This window comes from Garra rufa, chromosome 7, assembly GCF_049309525.1.
Source record: "Garra rufa chromosome 7, GarRuf1.0, whole genome shotgun sequence".
Taxonomy (NCBI): domain Eukaryota; kingdom Metazoa; phylum Chordata; class Actinopteri; order Cypriniformes; family Cyprinidae; genus Garra; species Garra rufa.
The window spans coordinates 34,355,208-34,376,214 of NC_133367.1; the positions used below are offsets into that span (position 1 = coordinate 34,355,208).

At 40.7% G+C, this 21,007-nt stretch overlaps 2 protein-coding genes across 2 annotated transcripts in view; both read left to right on the plus strand.

The window, feature by feature from the left end:
• Window positions 1–867, plus strand: part of LOC141338132 (GTPase IMAP family member 8-like) — a 32,290-nt gene extending 31,423 nt beyond the window's left edge. Inside the window, exon 5 of the mRNA XM_073843692.1 lies at window positions 595–867. Coding sequence (XP_073699793.1) covers window positions 595–867 — 273 coding nt within the window. The remainder of the gene's footprint in view (window positions 1–594) is intronic.
• A 487-nt stretch (window positions 868–1,354) lies between these two features.
• On the plus strand, window positions 1,355–19,759 carry LOC141339156 (calpain-2 catalytic subunit-like). The gene is made up of 21 exons (XM_073844789.1): window positions 1,355–1,591; window positions 8,653–8,722; window positions 8,859–8,977; window positions 9,243–9,376; window positions 9,529–9,697; window positions 12,350–12,433; window positions 12,520–12,605; window positions 12,682–12,756; window positions 12,835–12,995; window positions 13,083–13,252; window positions 13,630–13,641; window positions 16,606–16,811; window positions 16,952–16,988; window positions 17,089–17,154; window positions 17,234–17,291; window positions 17,399–17,463; window positions 18,663–18,731; window positions 18,820–18,898; window positions 19,358–19,474; window positions 19,580–19,638; window positions 19,736–19,759. The coding sequence occupies exons 1-21, from the start codon at window positions 1,355–1,357 to the stop codon at window positions 19,757–19,759; spliced, it is 2,097 nt and encodes a 698-aa protein (XP_073700890.1).
• The last annotated feature ends 1,248 nt before the right edge of the window (window positions 19,760–21,007 follow it).

Consider the following 21,007-nt stretch of genomic DNA (forward strand, 5'->3'; position numbering starts at 1 on the left):
TAGTGGATAGTCTTGCTGAGAATTTTCCACATTTATGTATCTTATTAACAATTAAGACAATAATCAAAATAACTGTAAATAAACACCACTGGTTAACATTTTGATTTATAGTCACGTATTGCCAGAAATGAGATAACTAAACAGCGGAAAGATGTCTTGCTTGTAAATGTATGTAACCTTGGACCACAATCTTAACTGAGATTTGTACACATCTGAAAGCTGAATAAATAAGCAAAGGATTCAGCGTTTACATAAAACGTATAATTCATAAGTATAGTTTCCAACTGAATTTCCTGTTTATCGTGGCAGTGACGTCAATCCATTTTACAGTGAGATGAATTGTGGGAGGGATGTTGCGCCGACGTCATTAATTTACCTACAACCAATGAGAAGACGTGGGCGGGGTGACACGTGCAGACAGGTGCACTTGTGATTCACTCAGGTCTCCATTTCCTATAATCCTTTGCCCTGACTCATCAGCACTTATGACCAGTTCACAGCTGCCCCAAATTAGAAAGGACTATAAATGGCAAAGTATAGGATGGTGTGCCCTTTAGCGGAATTTGTAGCCACTCCAGCTATAGATTGTGACAGATTCCCTTCAAGAAACAAGACTACCAGAGCCTGAAGCAGAAGTGTCTGGCAAAAGGAACCCTGTTCTGTGACCCGACCTTCCCTGCTGAATCCGACTCTCTTGGATACGATGAAGTTGGACCGCAGTCCTCCGAGACTAAAGGAGTGCAGTGGAAAATACCTAAGGTAGCCTACTGCAGTGTGTTTGCTTTCTTCCACATGGTTAACAGTTCACAGCTGCCCCAAATTAGAAAGTACTATAAATGGCAAGGTATAGGAAGGTGTGCCCTTTAGCGGAACTTGTAGCCACTCCAGCTATAGATTGTGACAGATGTAAATGCTTTGGTGGTGTTATTGTTGCTGTTTTTGTTTTTTTGTCCCAAAAATAAACCCTCCCTGAGACATATTTACTGAATCTGAAAGCCCTGGTTTCTTAAAGAACAAGTGCAAGAATGTATAGAGTCACACTTTACAGCACTCATGTTACAGTCCAATTACACAAGGAAGTGCCTATATAATGAAAAAATAATTAGATAAAAAGTACTATTATAGTACTTGCTTATATAAATCATTGTGTCTTGTACAATGTGCTTTAAAGAATTGTATATTCATTTTGCATCACAGGGTTACATGATGATAAACCAGTGTAAAAGCAACACCTGCTCCACCCCTCACTGCTTTACCATACAGAAGCTCTTACTTTAAAACCAGCATCAGTCTCACACAAACGCTCACAAACAATACAGGCTGAAGATTAACTTGAGTATGACTACAGGGCAGCATGTCTAATATCGCAAAAGTTCTTTCTAGGAGGCAGGATAGAGAAGAAGGAGTGGGAACAAACGAGAAGGCGATTCCCTTCAAGAAACAAGACTACCAGAGCCTGAAGCAGGAGTGTCTGGCCAAAGGAACCCTGTTCTGTGACCCGACCTTCCCTGCTGAATCCGACTCTCTTGGATACGATGCACTTGGACCGCAGTCCTCCAAGACTAAAGGAGTACAGTGGAAAAGACCTAAGGTAGCCTACTGCAGTGTGTGTTTGCTTTCTTTCACAGAGTTAAATTACTTTTGGTTTACTCAATTTCCTAAATGCAAAAAGGCAATGAAATATGAAGTGGTAATGTTAATTAAAGCTTTTGACAAATGTTCTAAGGTATGCAATTATTTCCAGGGAAACACACAGCTAAAGTAGTTCCAGGTAGGTCTTTACTGCATTACATGCCCAAATCACTTCACCAAACAATTTCAGTTACATTTCAAATTTCCTAACTGTTTACAACAGCAAAAGAACCAAAACCCACAATGACACTGACTAAGCAATGGGCTGCCAAGTCTCATGCATTCAGCATGAGAACTGACACGTTTCTTACACTCTTACGCCACACATCCATGTTCTCACACAGTCAGAAGCACCCTCAGTTAGAACTATGATAACAGGATAGTGGTGGAACAGACTTGGTAAAGGCTCCAGTGCGTATTTGAGTTTCACAATGTGATTCTATTTTACAACGTGTTTTCATAGCACTGATCAATTTCTGTTGATTTAATTGAGCATTGCGTTCAAGTTAATCAGAATTTACTCACCTCCCAATCCAACCTGCTGTGGACATGTTTCCATGTTTTGCCACAAATTATTTTTTACGTTTTGTAAGCTACTATTTTTCTTCTGCTTTCTCTCCCTTAAAAATGCATATACATACTGACTTACACACTCACACACACATGAACACACACATGCACACAAATGTTTTGTTAGTGCTTCTCAGTGTCAGTGTTTCCTAATGTTTTCCACCCTCATATGGACTTCAGTTGGTTTCTCCTTTTGTCTCCCCCTGTAGTTCTGTGATTATTGGTTTGTTCCTATTAGCTTTGATTTGTTTCACCTGTCTTGTTTATATGCCACACCCCCTGCCACTCCTAAGTCGTTTGTTTTCTCAGTTTGATTGTCCATCGATGAAGTTACTTCGTGTTTTCCGTCTGCTCCTGGATTCATGTTTGTTTTTCTTAATAAAGTGTTTTTTGTTTGTATTGCGTTTCCCGGCGTCTCCCTGGATCTCCACCACATCACCACCAGCACACGTTGTGACAGATTGACGGACCCAAAAACAGAAGATGACCTGGGCTGAGGACCTCCTGTTTAACTTGCAGCAAGGTGAGCATTCGCTGGAGGAATATATGGAGAAGTTCTTGAGTGTTTACCATCTAGTGAGATGGAGCGACAAAATTGTTAACCCATGTTTCCAGATGGGACTCAAAGATGATAGTTTGTTCCAATTGATTACTCCAAGTGATTGCTACCATCCCGTAGCAGATTTTGTAAATTTTGTTCTCGACTTATGTAGTTCCCGGTTCCAAGGCATGGTGGAGGATGGTAATCCTCCTCGTATCTGGAAACATGCAGTCACCCCATCTCACCAACAGCCAGGGTCCTCTGCATATCACTCCAGCGATCTGACTCCCTCCTTGCCTCCCACGTGTCCCCAAGTCCTCCTAAGCCCCACGATGGTCCTCAGCCCAGTACCTCAGGCTTCCTCTCCGCGTTCAAGCCCACCAGCCACCACGCCAGCGTCTGCTCACAAGATGGCCGCCTCATCAAAGTCTGCTCACAAGATGGCCGCCTCATCAAAGTCTGCTCACAAGATGGCCGCCACGTCAGCGTCTGCTCACAAGATGGCTGCCATGCCAGAGTCTGTACGCAAGATGGCCTCCGTTCCTGAGTTCCCGGCCAAGATGGCCATCAAGCCTGAATCCCTGGCCAAGATGGATGCCGTTCCTGAGTTCCCAGCGAAGACGGCCTCCGTTCCTGTCCCCTGGTCTTGTCTGTCATAGTATGGTTAAATAAAAAGGTATATAAAATGTAATCAATTAATTAAATAACTGCATTATTTAAAAAAGGGCTGTGAATGATGATAGCATAGCTACACATTGCCATGTGTTATCTGTGTTTCTGACAGGCCGGGTAAAAAAAAAAAAAAAGAAAAAAAAAAGACGTGAGATCGTGAGACCACGATTTAGATGGCCGCCAAGCCTGATTCCTTGGCCAAGATGGCCGCCAAGCCTGAGTCCACGATCAAGATAGCCGTCAAGCCTGAGTCCACGATCAAGATGGCCGTCAAGCCTGAGTCCACGATCTAGATGGCCGTCAAGCATGAGTCCACGATCTAGATGGCCGCCAAGCCTGAACCCCCGGCCGAGATGGTGGTCTCTCCCAAGCCCCGGGACAAGATGGCAGTCTCTCCTGAGTCACTGAACAAGATGGCGGTCTCTCCCAAAACCCCAGACAATATGGAAGCCGCACCTGAGTCTCCGCTGGTTCCGCCCAGCCTCCCAGAGTCTCCGCTGATTCCGCCCAGCCCTCCAGTGTCCGTGCCTCCTGAGCACCCCCCAGTGGCCACGCCGCCAGAGCGCCATCTATTGACCACGCCACCAGAGCGCCCTCAAGTGACCGCTCGCCCAGAGCCTGCTCTTCCAGAATCTCCGCTGGAGACGCCCAGCCCTCCAGAGTCTCCGCTGGGGTCGTCCAGCCCTCCAGAGCCCGCTCGCCCCGAGTGCCGTCCAGAGCCCGCTCCTCAAGAGCGCCCTCCAGAGCCCGCTCCTTAAGAGCTCCCTCCAGAGCCTATTTCAGTAAAATGGTTTGCCAGCTTAAAAGCCACATGTCATTTCACACTAATATCGATGCTATTCTTAAAGATGATGAAGAACTTTAACTTATGATGAACTTTCGCTTTTATTAAAAACGCTGTTGCCAAACACTGCTGAGAGACAAACTGACTCACGCCTAATCTCTTTCTTTATCCGTCTAATAACTTCATTATTAACTGCATTAGTCTGCTATCAATGGCTCAAACCTATGGTCTAAAATGACAACGGAGATGTTGGATGAGACACTTAATAAATCAATCCTACTCACAAGTGGTTTTAAGGACAAAATCCTGATGAATGTTGCAAATAAAACATCTGAAAAAAAATTGAGGTGTGGTAATTATAGTATAAGGGGAATAACTGACTCTGGTCAGTTGAATTATTAGAAAATAATGCACACCCGAAATAGTGATGCGACCACAACACGAAGCCGAGGTGCACTATTTTCTAATAAATCAATGGCCCGTTATCAATTATACCTTACTTAATGCACAGGTAGTTCCAATTGAGTTTAGGCCAGGAGTTCCTGGTCCACTTGGACAACATGATGGTGGTGGCCTTTATAAATCACCATCAAGGTGGTCTCAGTTCACCCTCCTTTTCCATGACTGATACCATTGAGGACAGACTTCCTCTCTCAAGTTAGAGGCATGATTTGGCATTCCCAGCCGAAGCTGTGTAGCCTTCATATTTGCCCCCACAACGGGAATCTTTACAGCTCCCTGTAAGAGTGACTAACACCATTTTGGAGGCTATATGGCACCATCTACAAGATGCTTCTACACCCTCAAATGCAAGTGCTCTGTTGCTTAAGTTTGGGCCTAACGACTGTAGAGTTGTCCTCAAACCAAGACACAGCTATGTGCCCAAGGTGCTCTACTCTCCTTTCTAGTTATCACCCTTCTGGTTCTTCTTAACTGAATTTAAAGTTTATAGAGCGCTCTAGCCACTTCCGGCACTTAGACACTCTAAAGGGCTGGTTATTTGAAGCTATAGCCCAGGCTTATGCCTCAATGGACTTGCAGTGTCTTATCGGAGTAAGGGTCCATTCTATCAGAGGAATGATTTTCTCCTGGGCTTGGTCCAGCTGAGTTTCTATTGGTGATACCTGTGGGGCTGCGAGCTGGTCTTCGCCATCTAACTTTTGTAATCCAGATGTCCCTGCCCTTCAGGAATTGATTTTGTCCACTTAGTTTGGCTAATCCCTCTGTGAGTGGAGAAGGTCTAGGTTATGTGGACCCCATTCTGGTGGCTTGTGTCTCATAACAAGGGCCTTCATTTGAGCAGCTCCGGTTGGCAGACTTATTGCCCCTGTCGCTTAAGACTGCCTCTCTTTCTGGCATTATTGTCGGTCAACTGAGTGGGTGACTTACAACCACTGTCAGTTAGTGCTTTATGCATTAACTTTGGGCCTAACTACTGTAGAGCCATCCTCAAACCAAGAAACAACTATGTACCTAAAATGCTCTGCTCTCCTTTCTAGTTATCACCCTTCTAGCTCTTTTTAATTCAGATGATGAGCAGGATCTGAATTTACTCTGCCCGATTCAGGCTGTTAAGAGTTTAAATAGAGTGCTCTAGCCACTTCCGGCATTTAGAGCAGCTTTTTGGTTGCTTCAGAGGCCACTCTAAAGGGCTGACAGTCACAAACCAGAGACTATCTCTCTGGATACTTCACTATTGCCCAGGCTTATGCCGTAATTGACTTGCAGTGTCCTATCGGAGTAAGGGCCAATTCTATCAGAGGAATGGCCTCCTTCTGGGCTTGGAGTGTCTATTGGTAATACCTGTGTGGTCTAACTTTTATAATCTGGATGTCCCTGCCCTTCAGGAATGGATTTTGTCTGCTTAGTTTACCTAATCCCCTCAATGAGTGGAGAAGGTCTTGTTATGTGGACCCCATTCTAGTGGCATAGGTCTCATAGTTGACTTAAGCCCCGTTCACACTAGACGCGACTTCTGTCGCTGCATGTCGCCAGAGGCTGGCGATGAGGTCGCTAGTGGGCGTTCTCATTACTGGTTGCTTAGTAACGTCATTTAACAGATGTTTTTATCCAAAGCAACTTTAGAAACAAAGACAAGCAGGTTACAATTCATTTTAATGCAGTTGACATTATTTTTGTATGTGGGCATGGACATGTCATATAAAACAGGACAATCACTGCTGGAGCTGAAAAGAGAATGATCACGAGCTCTATCGTCTTCTTTCCTATTGGCTGTCGCTCCCGAAAGTCGCTCTTCATTTGCATAAAGTTTAGAGATTCTGAACTTTGTCGCGTCGCTGGACACGCCCACATCCGGTCGCCAACGGTCGCTGACGGCCGCTGTCGCTCTCGTCGCCGGAAATCGCCGGCTCTGCATTGAAATGAATGGGATCGCGTCGCTTAGTCGCTGCATGTCGCGTGTAGTGTGAATGGGGCTTTAGGCTTTTTAGGAACCCTCATTATGGGTTTTCCAGGAATGGGCTCATAGAGCGGCTTCGTTCTGTACTTGCTTATTAGCATGGCACTATTGATACATTCATTATCACTACTGATACATATAACGGTTAAAGAGTCGGACTTGTAACCCAAGGGTCGCGGGTTCGAATCTCAGGTCCGGTAGGTGAAACTGAGGTGAGACCCATAAGCAAGGCACCTAACCCCCAACTGCTCCCCGGGCGCCGCAATAAGGCAGCCCACTGCTCCGAGTGTGTGTTCACAGTGTGTGTGTGTGTGTGTGTGTGTGTGTGTGTTTGTTCTCTTCTCACTGCTGTGTGTGTGCACTTGGATGGGTTAAATACAGAGGACCAATTTCGAGTCACCATACTTGACAATACATCACGACTATTCTCTATAGTGTACAGCGCAACGGGAGAGAACATTTAAAATGGAATGCTCCAGTTACTAACATAACCTTGGTTCCCTGAGATAAGGGAACGAGTGTTGCGTAGCCTGCTGTGCTATAAGGCTGCGCGCATGTTGATGACCGCCACTATCAGTTGAAAGATTCTGACAAAATGGAGCTCAGAATGGAGCCTTATTTAGCAGTTGCCTCCACCTATTACGGCAGGTTGAAGCACCATATGTTTATGTAGCTACACGAACGTGAACAAATCAGGCTACAGAATTCAGAGTAAACAGGAGTTTCCCCCATACTGTAAATGCAATGCTCATTCTCTTATGTACAAGGGCCTTCCTTTGAACAGCTCCAGTTGGCCGACTTATTGCCCCTGTCACTTAAGACCGCCTCTCTTTCTGGCATTATTGTCAGTCAAGTGAGTGGGTGACTTACAAGCACAGTCAGTCAGTGCTTTATGCATTAAGTTTGGGCCTGACTACTGTAGAGTCATCCTCAACCTAAGACATGACTATATGCTAAGATGCTCTACTCTCCTTTCTAGTTATCACCCTTCTAGCTCTTTTTAACTCAGAGGATGAGCAGGGTCTGAATTTACTGTGTCTGGTTCACACTGATAAGAGTTTAAGTAGAGCACTCTAGCCACTTCCGACATTTAGAGCAGCTTTTGGAGTTTTTTGCAGTTTGCTTTGGAGGCCACTAACAATCACAAAGCAGAGACTATCTCGCTGGATACTTCACTAGCCCAGGCTTATGCCTCAATCGACTTGCAGTGTCCTATCATAGTAAGGGCCCATTCCATCAAAGGAATGGCCTCCTCCCGGGCTTGGTCCAGCTGAGTTTCTATTGGTGATACCTGTGCAGATGCCAGCTGGTCTTCGCTGTCTAACTTTGCCAGATTTTCTAACTTGGATGTCCCTGCCCTTTAGGTAGTGGCCTAGTGGCTTGGATCTCATAAATTGGCTCAGGGCTTCTTAGGAACCTTCATGATGGGTTTTCCAGGGATGGGCTCACAGAGCGACTTTGTTGTGCACTTGCTTATAGCACAGTGCTGTTGGATGTGTTCCCTATGGCATACAGCGCAATGGGAGAGATCGAAAGGGAATGCTCCGGGTACTTACATAACCTTGGTTCACTGAGATAAGGGAACGAGTGTTGTGTAGCCTGTTGAAACCCAGTGAAAGATGTTAACAGACCAGGCTGTGAACAAATCAGGCTTCAGAACATGAAAAAAACAGGCTTCAGTATTGAGAGTAAACAGGAGTTTCCTCCATAGCATACAATGCAGTGCTTGTTTCCTTACCTCAGGGAACCAAGGTTAAACTGTGTAGTAGCAAAAACATGGTTAATTTGTTGTTATTGTGGTTTAACTATAGTAACCATGGCTCTTTGGTTTTATTTGTAGTAAAACCATGGTTAATTTTTGTAAGGGTCTCTTTAGGTGTGAGGATGATCTTGTGTTGACACTTCCTAACACGTTGATAGATTTTTACATTTCGTTGTTTGCGAAGACAAAACAAAACCTATTGTTATGCAGTGATACCATTACATAGCATATACTACCACCTCTAATTTTTCTCACATTGTCCATTTTTAAAGGAGCTCTGCTCAAACCCTGAGTTCATTGTGGACGGCGCTAAACGGACAGACATCTGCCAAGGAGCTTTAGGTGAGAAAAAATACCTTTTTTATCAGAAAGGTGTTGTTTGGGTGTTATCTGTAACTGTCATAAATGCACTAGAGGTCAGTGTGCATGAAATAATCAGCTTAACAGAAGTATCTCATGACATTTGATACATTTGCAGGTGACTGTTGGTTGCTGGCATCTATTGCATCTTTGACTCTGGATAATCAGTTTCTGGAACGTGTAGTTCCACATGGACAGAGTTTTAAAGAGAACTATGCTGGCATTTTTCACTTTCAGGTCAGAACACACAGTGGGATCGAAAAGTCTGAGACCACTTTGAAGATCTGGGATTAAAAAATCAATTTTTTAGAATGTGAAAAAACATAAATAATATAAATAATTAAAATTAAAAATGTATTCAAATTGTGAGTTAATAATATTCAAAAAGGATTATGTTCACTAGTGGTCTCAGACTTTTGGACCTCATTAGAGTATTTCTAACTTTATTATTCCAATAATAAATTAAAGCGACACTGTTAGACTGTTTGGTGTTGTTCTTCAGTTCTGGCAGTTTGGTGAATGGGTGGATGTGGTCATTGATGACAGGCTGCCTACCAAAAATGGGAAGCTACTGTTTGTTCATTCAGCTGAGCGCTCTGAATTCTGGAGCGCCCTGTTGGAAAAGGCCTTTGCAAAGTAAGTGTGTGTTTATTCACAAATTCTGCTACTACTTACCTCAAATGTTATGCTGAACAAAAAGTACTGAGTCATCTGAAATGTTTGGTAAACACTGTGCCAAATGCTCAGACATACCAACCAGCGGTGCTGATTTCTCCTGTATTTTCAAGGGTAAACGGCTCATATGAAAGTCTGAAGGGAGGCCGGCCAATTGAGGGTTTTGAGGATTTCACTGGAGGCATCGCTGAGAGCTATATGCTGAACAAAGCTCCTCCACACCTGTTTAAGCTCATGCAGAAAGCACTGATGCTGGGATCATTAATGGGCTGCTGCATTTCTGTGAGTCCCATTACACTTTGCTTGGCTTTCTTTCCCATAATTTATTTCTCCAATTAGTTGTCAAGGAGATTAACAAACGTTCAAAACGTTCAAAAACGGTTCAAACGTTTTAAAGGTGCCATAGAATGGAAAACTGTGTTTACCGTGGCAGAGTTGAATAATAACAGTTCAGTACATGGACATGACATACCATGAGTCTCAAACACCACCATTTCCTCCTTCTTATATAAATCTATAGTGTTTGCAAAAGACTACCGAAAAATAGGTAAATTCCAACATAACACCGACTGTTACGTAACATCCCCAGGATCGTTACTTGTTACGCCTCCAACATTTGCATCGCCCAATCATCGGTAACGTCAGCACATCAGTAAAACAAGGCAAGCCACAGAAGGGACACAGTTAGCTTAATGCTAGCACTAGCCAGATACATTGCAGTACAAAAGATATCACTCACCACATAAACAAAGAGATGTCTGCGCAGATGATGGTGAATGATGGAGAAATAACTGCGTTGATGATGGCGAATGATTTACAGATCCCGAGTATCACTGAGAAGCAGCTGAACTTGTGTGGTAAGAAGCACTCCCTCTGCATTGTAACTATACACAGAGCACATGGATCACAGTAATGAGACTAAAATGTCGGCGATTCAAAACGGCAGATTCAACAAACCACATATTAAAAGCGGCTAGAGTTCCTAATTAAAAATATATTTTTAGCAGTGTGCCAGCTATTGAGATGAGCAGCTCTGTGAAACAGCCAATCAGAGCAGAGCTCATTAATATTCATGAAGCTTCCAAATAAGGCAAAAACAGACCATTTCATTCTAGGGTCAAATCCTAGGGTTGTAAATGGTAAAACCGTTTCTGGAGATTTTTTGCCCTTTCCTATGCCATATACCTTCTATGTAGAAATCAGAGAACAGTTTAAAATATTCTCTCAATGCATTCTATGGCACCTTTCAGGCATTTAAGCACATATGAAAAAGACATTATTTAGCAAGCTTGTAACCACCTAAATCAACAATTTTGTTACTTTATTAATAAACATAGTCAAAACAGGCAGGGTCAAACACAGGCAAACAGGTACACAGAGGGCAAGACTCAAGAGTTATCCAGGGACAAACGAGGGTCGATCAATGGCAAGTGTAATCCAGAGGGCCAAGGCAAACAGGCAATCCAAACAGACAGTCAGTAGTCCAAACGAGGCACAAGTCTGAAACGGCAAGACGAAGGGTAAATCCAAAATAGGCGAGAGATCCAGGGCAGGCAGCGATGCAGACAAGACGAGAGAAACCAGGCAGGGAATCAAAACACGAAAGACTAGACTAGGGAACAAGAGTTGACTTGAATCAGGAAACTAGGAAATGGCCGTAGAGTTGATAAAACAAATAGAGAGTGCTAAAAGCAATACAATACTCAGCCATTAATGATCATAATGGTCTAATATTTATACTGTGCGTGATTGGCTACAGCAGTGTGCGTTATGAGTAAGATGGAGCATGGGAAGTGTATGTTCTATGTCATGATATGAATATTGCAGGTATGTGCGAAAAACCATGCAGTGGCCAATTTCAAATTTCTCTCAGACCTTTGGGGTCATGAGTCAAACAGACCCACTGAGTTTTGTTCTGATCAGTCTCAGTTAACCTTGTTTAACAGATGCTCAAACTTTACTGGCCAATGGGAGCCATACTTTTTGAGACAACTGTCCTTATAGACACTTTGGACCAAGATTTTCATGTTCAAAGAACAAATAGTTGCAGCTTTTTTTTTTGGTGTTTTTCAATTTTTCTTTGACAGGACAGTGGAGATATGGCAGGAAGTGAGTGGGAGAGAGAGGGCGCAACTGCACAATATGTCGTCGCACTGCCCACAAGGCTATTGGCGCAGACAATATAGCCATTTTACGCTTTTCTTTCTCCCCTCTAATAGCACCACCAAGTGGCCAAGTTCCATGATTTTTTTCCTGTGACCTCAGATTGAGCTCTTACATGAGTTTTCTGAGTTTGGTGAAGATATCTCATTCCGTATATCTAATTTTCTCGTTAAATTTCATGTCTTTTCAGTAATTTTTGATCAATTTAATGCATTCTTCCTGAAAGAATAGAATCTTGTTTTAATATATCAGACTGTTTTATTTATTGGATTGACATTTATTAAAAAGTAATATTGTCAGGTTTGTGATCTGTTTTGTTGTGTTTTCCCAGTGTGTTTTCCTCCTGTGTTCCCTTTGATTTGGTTTGTTCCATTGTCTCCCCCTTTGGTTTAGTTTATTTGGTTCCTTCCTTGCCCATATTTGTACTTCCCCTTGTTATCTTGTTTAGTTGACACTCCCCTTTGTCTATGTATTTATAGTCCTTTGTTCCTCACTCCTCTTGTCGGATGTTAAGGTTTCTTCGTGCTTGGGTTTGCTCCTGGATTTCTGTTTATTTGTTTATGCCCCTGGATTTGTGTTCTTTTGTTTATTTAATAAAACAGTGTTCTTTTTGTACTCCTTCCTCCCCATGTTTTCCCCTGGATCCTCCTTCCCTGCACTGCGTTACAAATATTTAATAAAATAATAAACAATAAACAATTATTTTGCTATCCTGTGGGAAATTTAGGTTCAATCCTGATCTTCTAATGTTTTTATCATTAAAATGTCTAGAAGTCCAGTTCACAGGTGACAGAATCAGAGAAACATCTAAAGCTGGTGAAGGGTCATGCCTACTCCATCACAGGCGCAGAGGAGGTCAGATACCGACACTGACACGGAAATATAAATTTGACAGGAAAAAAATGTAAGCTCTAATGACAGTCACCTCATTGTACCTACAGGTTCATTCTTACGGCCATCCGGTTCAACTGGTGCGTATGAGGAACCCGTGGGGCCGGGTGGAGTGGACAGGCCCTTGGAGTGACAAGTGAGTTTCCCGAAACAGCTCTTACTTCAACATTAGTCCTGAGAGTTCTATTAAATATTTCCAATGCTTTTTTCAGTTCCGAAGAGTGGAACAGCATCCAACCAGAGGAGAGAGCTAAATTGTTTTATTCAGCTGAAGATGGAGAGTTCTGGTAAGAGAACTTGTGTTTGTAACTCTCAACAACGTAATAAAATTGACAAATACTGACAAATCTTCCTTGTTTTATCAGGATGGCGTATTCGGACTTCATACAGAAGTTCTCGATGTTGGAGATCTGTAATCTGACTCCAGATGCCCTTTCAAGCAACACTGTGAGCCACTGGAACTACAGCCAGTTTGAAGGCGACTGGAGGGTGGGATCCACCGCAGGGGGCTGCAATGTTAACGAAGGTAAATAAAATCAAAATGCACTTAAACAAAATTTAGTAAACAGCTGTTTTTTGATCCAATGCCTGAGCTTTGGTTCCTCTTCTTCAGATACATTCTGCTCCAATCCTCAGTTTGTGATCAAGCTGGAGGAAGAAGATGATGATCCTCATGATGGAGAGGTCAGCTGCACGATCCTAGTGGGTCTGATGCAGAAAGACTGTCGTAAAGGCAAGCGGTTTGGACGATACCTGAACACCATTGGCTTCACTATCTATAAGGTAACTGGTTACGCACATCAGTAATTATTATGCAAAATAAAGCATAACTGTTAGTACCAGGGACAACTATACCATCACAAACAACTTCAACCAGCAGCACTACCACTCTTGCAACCATTTGTTTTAGCATTCTTTGTTCTAGAGGTGTTGAGGTGTTCTCCAAAATGAATCCCAATAGTTGGCTTAAATGTTGAATACAAATTCTCTATGGAGTAAATAAATGTGATCTTACTTCCATAACAAAACTCCTATTTGAAACATTTGACATAACTGTCAACATTACAACTAATTAACTTTTTTTGTGGTTGATTTTTTTGTGGTGAAATTACCTGAAAATGGAACATTGAATAATATAATTGTTTGTGTGTGTTTTTCAGGTTCCAGATGAGGTATGACATCCGAAATAGGTAAGAGTAGTTGGACACCACCAACTAAAAAAAAAAAATTGATAGGAAGAATAGATATCGCTAAACTTTTGTGGGGTTTTTTGTCTGTCTGTTTGTTTGTTTGTTTGTTTGTTTGTTTGTTTGTTTGTTTGTTTTCTGGGGAATGAAAATGTTTAGCGAGAGAAAGCAAAGTTTCTCAGTGGAACATTTTTGCAAGGTAACTTCTGTGCATGAACGCAAAAGCATTAAAATATACAGTGGAGATCAAAATTAGAGAACAACCTCTAATTTCCTAAATTCAAAAATCACTGCTTAGTCCTATTATCCTAAGTTGAAGGGCAATTTTAAGCATATTTTATGAATTAATTGTATTCTAAAGCACAGTATAAAAAACTCAAATGAAATATTTGAGAACGAACTCTGCTCAAAAATAGAGAACACTTACTAAGTTGGTGGTAATCAATAATTCATTCAAATCCCCCCAAAAATGTTGATTGTCCACATATAGACAAATGCATGAGAGGACAGGATATTGCAGAGACTCTCAATGGGGAATCGGTTCAACACTGCAGCTGTAATTGCTTGCCAGTTTAGCATTGAAAAGGTTAAGGATCTGTCTTGCCATGTTTAAGAAAAGTCAAACTGAAAGTGCACTCTGCAGTGATCAAACCTCTCATCAGCAGAAAGAATCAAAAGACTAAGGAGGAGTAGGAAGTGTCATGGTTTTCTGCAGAGTGGATGCAAATGTTTATCAGATTCTCTATCAGCAACACGCAGTTCCTTCCCTGCAAGCAACTCCCAATCAGCCTGCAATTTTCATGCAAGACTATTTTCACGTCACATTGCAAAATGGGTAAATCAGGTCCTTGAATTGGAGAGCGAAATCTCTGGAAAATCCTTGGCGACAAAGTTATGACTAAGACACACCAAAGTTACTGGACTATGAAGAAGAGTGGAGCAAGATCCCACCAGCACAGTGAGAGAAACTAGTGATGTCCTGCAGATGTGCTGAAGTCACTCAATGCAAGACCCTGTACATTTCCTGCTAATTTCTGACTACTGTAACCCTCCTGAAATTTTAGTTGTAATCTTCTTCCTTCTACAGTGGGTATTCTGATTTTGATCACTGTGTTTTCCACAAAATAAAGGTTTGTTGAATTGCCTTGGTTATTTTTACGTTAGTAGAACAGTAGTATTCCTTCAAATACTGAGAAATGAAGATTAACAATATTTCAGGAAAAAAAAATCAAGTATTTATAGATTGTTCACTAATTTCGATCTACACTGAAATTACTCCTCCCATTTTCCATTTTCCATTTTCCATTACCATGTCCACTTGTGGGATGCTATATGATACTATCCTGGCTTTCCCCATACTGTCTTGCGTGCAGCGCGATTTTATTCACGGACCTAATTTTCACCTCAGATAGGGAACCAAACACAGAACGGGGAGGGAGCAGCAAGACGATGACGCCTTCTATGCGACTCACCGAAGCAGTTTGTTTATAACTATGGATCCAGAATGGCAGCAGATGCTAAGTTATCTTTCGATGCAGCCTTAGATAGTGCTCTAAGTAGTTTAGAACACAAGTTTATTTTGAAAAAAAGAGCTACTTTTGGCGTTCGTTTTACATACGTCATCTGGTATAATTGAAACGATTGGCTATGAGCTACGCACAGGCGCATTTGATAGACATTCGTATCGCCCAATTAACGGCTCTGGGCATTCGTAAACCACGCCTCAAATACGAGAAAATGAACATGTGGTTCCCAGACCACGATTCATGACGTGGTTTGGCGTTAGCCAGGCTAATATGATACATTTAGTAAGGGATAATCAACGGTTTGCCGTGCGTTAAAGGATTTTAAATGCACGACGTGGAGGCTAATAACCGCCCGACGCGAAGTGCATTTTAAATCCTTTAACGCACAGCAAGCCGTTAATTATCCTGCTTATTCCATGGTTATAGACAAATTAAAACTAGGATTGATATTTGCAGCGCAAAATTTGACTGAATGGATAAAAAAGACAGTTATTTTCGTCAGTTATGACACGCAGCTCTAGCATTCTGCCCGCTTCAAATCAGACACAGAGATCAAATAGTCCGGTAAAATCACATTTATTTGAATAAAATATAGCATTTGTTTCAGTAGATTATCGATCGACCGAGAGAGAGTGTGAAGGCAAGAGAGATGACAGTTGTGTGTGTGCGTAACGTTACCTGCCTGCATGCTGTGCGTCTCTCTCTACAAACAACAATTCATTCAAAAACAGCAGCTTTACCACCCCGTTGCTGAGGAATATAATGTAGCGATCTAGTATCTAGGCTATTTTAATAAGGATCGCAGGCAAACGCTGACAAGAAGTTTATGTACTGTATGTGCGCAGCACAATGCGATCTCCGACCTCTCTCTCTCTCTCTCTCTCTCTCTCTCTCTGTGCTTTTGCGTGCATCAATTAAAGCAGCGCATTAATATAGAACGGTGATTAAACTGACTTGGAACTACCTGTGCATTAAACGGTTTTACTGCACACCTGCCAGCCAATCAGAATCCAGTATCCAGACATTCCATGGAATAATATGAATTATAAAACGGTTAGTTCCATTCCTCAATTCTGATTGGTCAGCAGGTGTGTCGTATTCTGCTGCTATGCTATGACCGCTTCACTGCTATGACCGCTTCACTCAACGGTTTTGTGTATCATTGAACCCCCTTAGCAACCACCCTTAGCAACGTAAACACAGCTGCAGCAGTTAGGGTCTACTTTTTACAGCGGAAGGCAGTTAATGATTTTACTTTATGAAAACATGCAACTTAATATATATAAATTAATATCTATTTTTGATTTTAATATTTTTATTGTGTGGTAACCGTTTTATAAAAGCAATAAGGTATTTGAGGTCTCTCGTACCTTATTGCTTAAATAAACAATGCCTATTCATCCATCTGTGTTTTCTGTTGCAGTTCAGGGGTCGCAATAACATTCATCTCGGTCCTGACGTACTGCTGCATCAGCAGTCCATTGCAGAAATCTTCGACGACCTACGAGAAGTTAGCGAGCGCTTCAAACTGCCTCCGGGTGAATATGTCATCATTCCCTCCACTTTTGAGCCAAATTGCAAGGGAAGCTTCGTACTGCGTGTGTTCACAGAGAAAGAAGCTGCTGCCAGGTTTGTCAGAAGTGTTTTTAGTATTTTAACTATATATATATATATATATTTGTCAGACCAATAAATCATAACTGCACACTAAACATTATTGTATTCACAACCAAATGAATGATGGATGTTTCTGACTCTCATCCCTGCAGCCTGTTAGATACGGAGATCAGTGCAGATGTGAAAAAGGTGAATTTGTCATTTACAAACATTGTGCCTGTTATTATTTAAAAGAAAGATGTTTATGCAAATTTAGCCACAAAAAGATTTTAAAAAAATTCTTTCCCAGCAATACATTTCCGAGAGTGATGTGGACCCACATTTCAGAAAGCTTTTCAATCAGATTGCTGGAAATGTAAGTATAATTGCTGGTCATTTTCAGTTTTGAGTCATTATAGTTTCATTCTATGCATGATCTTGTCTTCGATCTGCAGGACTCAGAGGTGTCTGTGTTTGAACTACAGAAGGTCCTGGACAGTGTTATCTCAAAACGTAGGAAAGCTTTTGCCGTTTTATACACACACATACACACACACACACACACACACACACACACACACATATATATATATACAGTTAGCATATGGTATTTCACACAGGAACTGATGTGAAGACAGATGGCTTTGGTATAGGGACTTGTCGCCACATTATCAGCCTGCTAGATGTATCCTTGCCTCACTGGATCATATAAATTGATATTCATCATGGTTTCATGCAGAGATTTTTTTGTCAACCAATCCACTTTGACCATAAACCTTTACTTGCAGACTTCCTGAGAGTTAATATTTTAGTAAAGACCTACAGTGGGGGAAAGAAAATGAGTTGATCCTCTGCTGATTTTGTACGTTCGAAAGAAATGATCAGTTTATTATTTTAATGGTAGGTTTATTTGAACAGTGTCAGACATAATAACAAAAAACAAATCCATAAAACACATTTATAGTTATAAATAGTTAATAATTGATTTGCATTTTAATGTGTGAAATAAGTATTTCATCCCCTGTCAATCAGCAAGATTTCTGGCTCCCAGAAACCTGTGGACAGGTGTCTTTTATACAGGTAAGGAGCTGAGATTAAAGAGAGTGCTCCTAATCTCAGCTTGTTACCTGTATAAAAGTCGCACAGAAAATAGCTGTCACACGGCATATGAGTACTAAACTAAGTTCTCATTCATGTCATATTGCGCTTAAACTGTCAAATAAATACACGTTTATGTTAAAAACACACCGAAGTTACAAAAACAGATGGTTATGTCCATGAAGGTAAACAGCTGGGCGATAAATCACGTTTATATAATATATCTGTGTGGCAGCAGTAATATACAGTTAAATTCACTGCTCTCTTGTCTCCTCTAAGGTTGGGACTCTAAATAGTGTTCTGTGCTTGTCTGTGCAGCCAAAGACAGAACAGTTAACATACTTTGCTTCAAACTGTTTTGGTGTTAGAACTGGCACACCGTTGTTGCTTGCGAAAACACAATGTTAGCGCAATGGATAGAAACGTGCAGATTAAGAGGCAGTGATATTATAATAACATCCCCTTTCTATGTCACAGGGGGAGCAAAATCTAAGCGGCTTGTATTTTTCACAAGTTTGCAGAGACAGGTATACCAAAAAAAAATGAGTAAGTTGCTCTTTTTCACATGTTCTGGGTTGGTCGATGCACAGGGGACCCGATTATAGCACTTAAACACAGAAAAGGTCTGATTTTCATGATATGTCACCTTTATTGATATGTTCACATGTTCACTGTTCTCCTATGTTGGGTTACTATTTATTTATATACTACATATATTACCGTTATGTAAAAATTAAGGGTTATAACCCTCATATAACACTGTTATAAGCCTTAACCTCAGTCCAGAGAGACGGGAGCGGCAAACTCGGCCTTGTGGAGTTTCACATACTGTGGATAAAGATCCAGAATTATATGGTATCATGTATATCTTTATTAAGTTTTGAAAATGATCTTCAGTTTATTTAGCGATGTTAAAGGCCTATTCTCTGTCATACTTGTCCAGGAGGTTTTTAAGACGCATGATAGAGACAACTCGGGCACTATGAGCTCCCATGAGATGAGAGATGCCGTGAAAGAAGCAGGTAGGAATCTATGGCCCTTTTCACATAGTAATACAAGTAAATTACTGTAAAACTAATGGAACAACTTTACCTGTAAAAATCTGCTGTTCACACAGGCAATGACGTTCAGACTTTTTATCAGTAAATCGTCATTTACACACATTTCAAAAACTAGTCAATTCTGTGACATTTCTGTTAACCCGAAAGTGCCTCTTAATGGCTGCGCCTCTTGGGGTTGTGTTTGTAAACATGGAGGTATATACGCCGGAAAATTGGCGGAAGGAATTTACCGGTAAGTTTAAAAAGGTCCTGTTTACACATGATCTCTTAAAGGTAATTTACCAGTAAGTTCCTAGTAAAGACTGTATGTGTGAAAGGGGTTGTTTAGTCTAAAAACTAAGGACAATAAAGTCATTTATTTCCTCTAAAAGTGGTCGTAATAATGACTGAAGTAATGGTTGTATGTGCTTTTCTCCACAGGGTTTCAGCTGAACAATGACGTACTTCAAGTGATAATCTCACGCTATGCCAATCAGCAGTTCGCCATTGACTTTGATAGCTTCGTGGACTGCCTGATTCGCCTGGAAATGTACTTCAGTAAGTTTTGCTGTTTGTTGTTCAATGTTTTAAATTACTATAAATAAATGATGGTCATAAACAGGAATTATGACAATTTCATGTTTTTATCTGTGCTCTATGCAGAAGTATTTAAAGTGTTTAATAAGAAGAACACCGGAAAAATCGATTTGGAAATCATGCAGGTGATGCACAAGTGTAAACATGGATTAAGATTTTTGTATCTTCTCTCAATGTAGTGTTATCATTTATTGATTTACTGTGTTGTTTTGTGTTTTGCAGTGGCTCTGCTTGGCCCTTAATTGAAAATCCACTCAAATAACTGCATCAGATGTCAATTAACTTCCTGCAATTTAAATGAAGAGGATCCAGCAGACCTGAAATACCCAAGAGTCAAATCAACCAAACTTGGAACTGATTTGAAAAAAAATATATATATTTTTAAGGTGCTAACCTGCTTAACAATTGGCTATAATAAAGACGACTAAAATCACATTTTTCATATTTCCACATTTTTATGATTTTAAGTCTATCTACCATAGTTTCCACCAAAACAGCATTGTTTCTGCCATAAAAATCATGAATTAATACAATATTGAATCATAACCGCCACATACTTTATTTGTGTGTAAATTTATGGCTTTACTAATCTTACCTTAAAGAAGTTGACTTCCATCTGTGATTTACCAGTTACCAAAATATCTTTAATACCTTTAATATCCCATTTCCTTCCTAATTTGAGAGGCCTTCTTTACATTTTTCCCCTTTCTTCCTTATATTTTTATTTACAAATCTCACATTTATCTGTGTTCACTTTACTGATAAGAAATAATGTATTATTAAGTCTTGTGTGTTCTAACAATTGTCTCGTGTAACTGATTTCTTCTTTTCTGTTCTTCTCAGAAATCTCTATTTTGTCATTAATGATTTAATGCCTTTTCGCTAATTTTATTTCTCCTGTATGTGCTGGTATCCGACAGAATTTAACATATATTCATAATTTTTGCAAGTTTAGTAGTGCTGAGTATAATTCTGGTAACACTTGACAATAAGGTTCATTGGTTAATATTAGTTAACTACAGTAGTTAACATGAACTAAGTATGAACAATACTTCTACAGCATTTATTAATCTTAGTTCATGTTAATTTCGGCATTTGCTAATGCATTCTTAAAATCACAAACTGTGTTTGTTAACATTAGATAATGCATTGTAAACCAACATGAACAAACAATGAACAACTGTATTTTTATTAACTAACATTAACAAAGTATAATGTGTCAGTTAAAAAGGAGGTAAATATTTAGGTATTACAATTTTCAATCATTAAAAAAAATTTGAAATGTAGAATATTTTCAAAAGGAAGAATGTAGATCAGCTATGAACTACACCAACAACAGCATGTTTGAAATGCAGAATCAGGCTAATAATGTAATGAGATATGAAAAGGAAAGCATACAGACACAAACCAACATTACATTCATGTGTGGGTCCATATACCAAGATAATCATAAAACATATTTACTTATTAAAAAGACAGCTGTTATTCTGACCA

Bases quoted from the DNA above. Each gene is read 5' to 3' on its own strand.
- LOC141339156 (XM_073844789.1), top strand. From the start codon at position 1,355: ATGTCTAATATCGCAAAAGTTCTTTCTAGGAGGCAGGATAGAGAAGAA. The intron at 12,606-12,681 runs GTGAGTTTCCCG...TGCTTTTTTCAG, and splicing joins ACAGGCCCTTGGAGTGACAA to TTCCGAAGAGTGGAACAGCA. The intron at 17,155-17,233 runs GTAAGTATAATT...TTCGATCTGCAG, and splicing joins TCAATCAGATTGCTGGAAAT to GACTCAGAGGTGTCTGTGTT.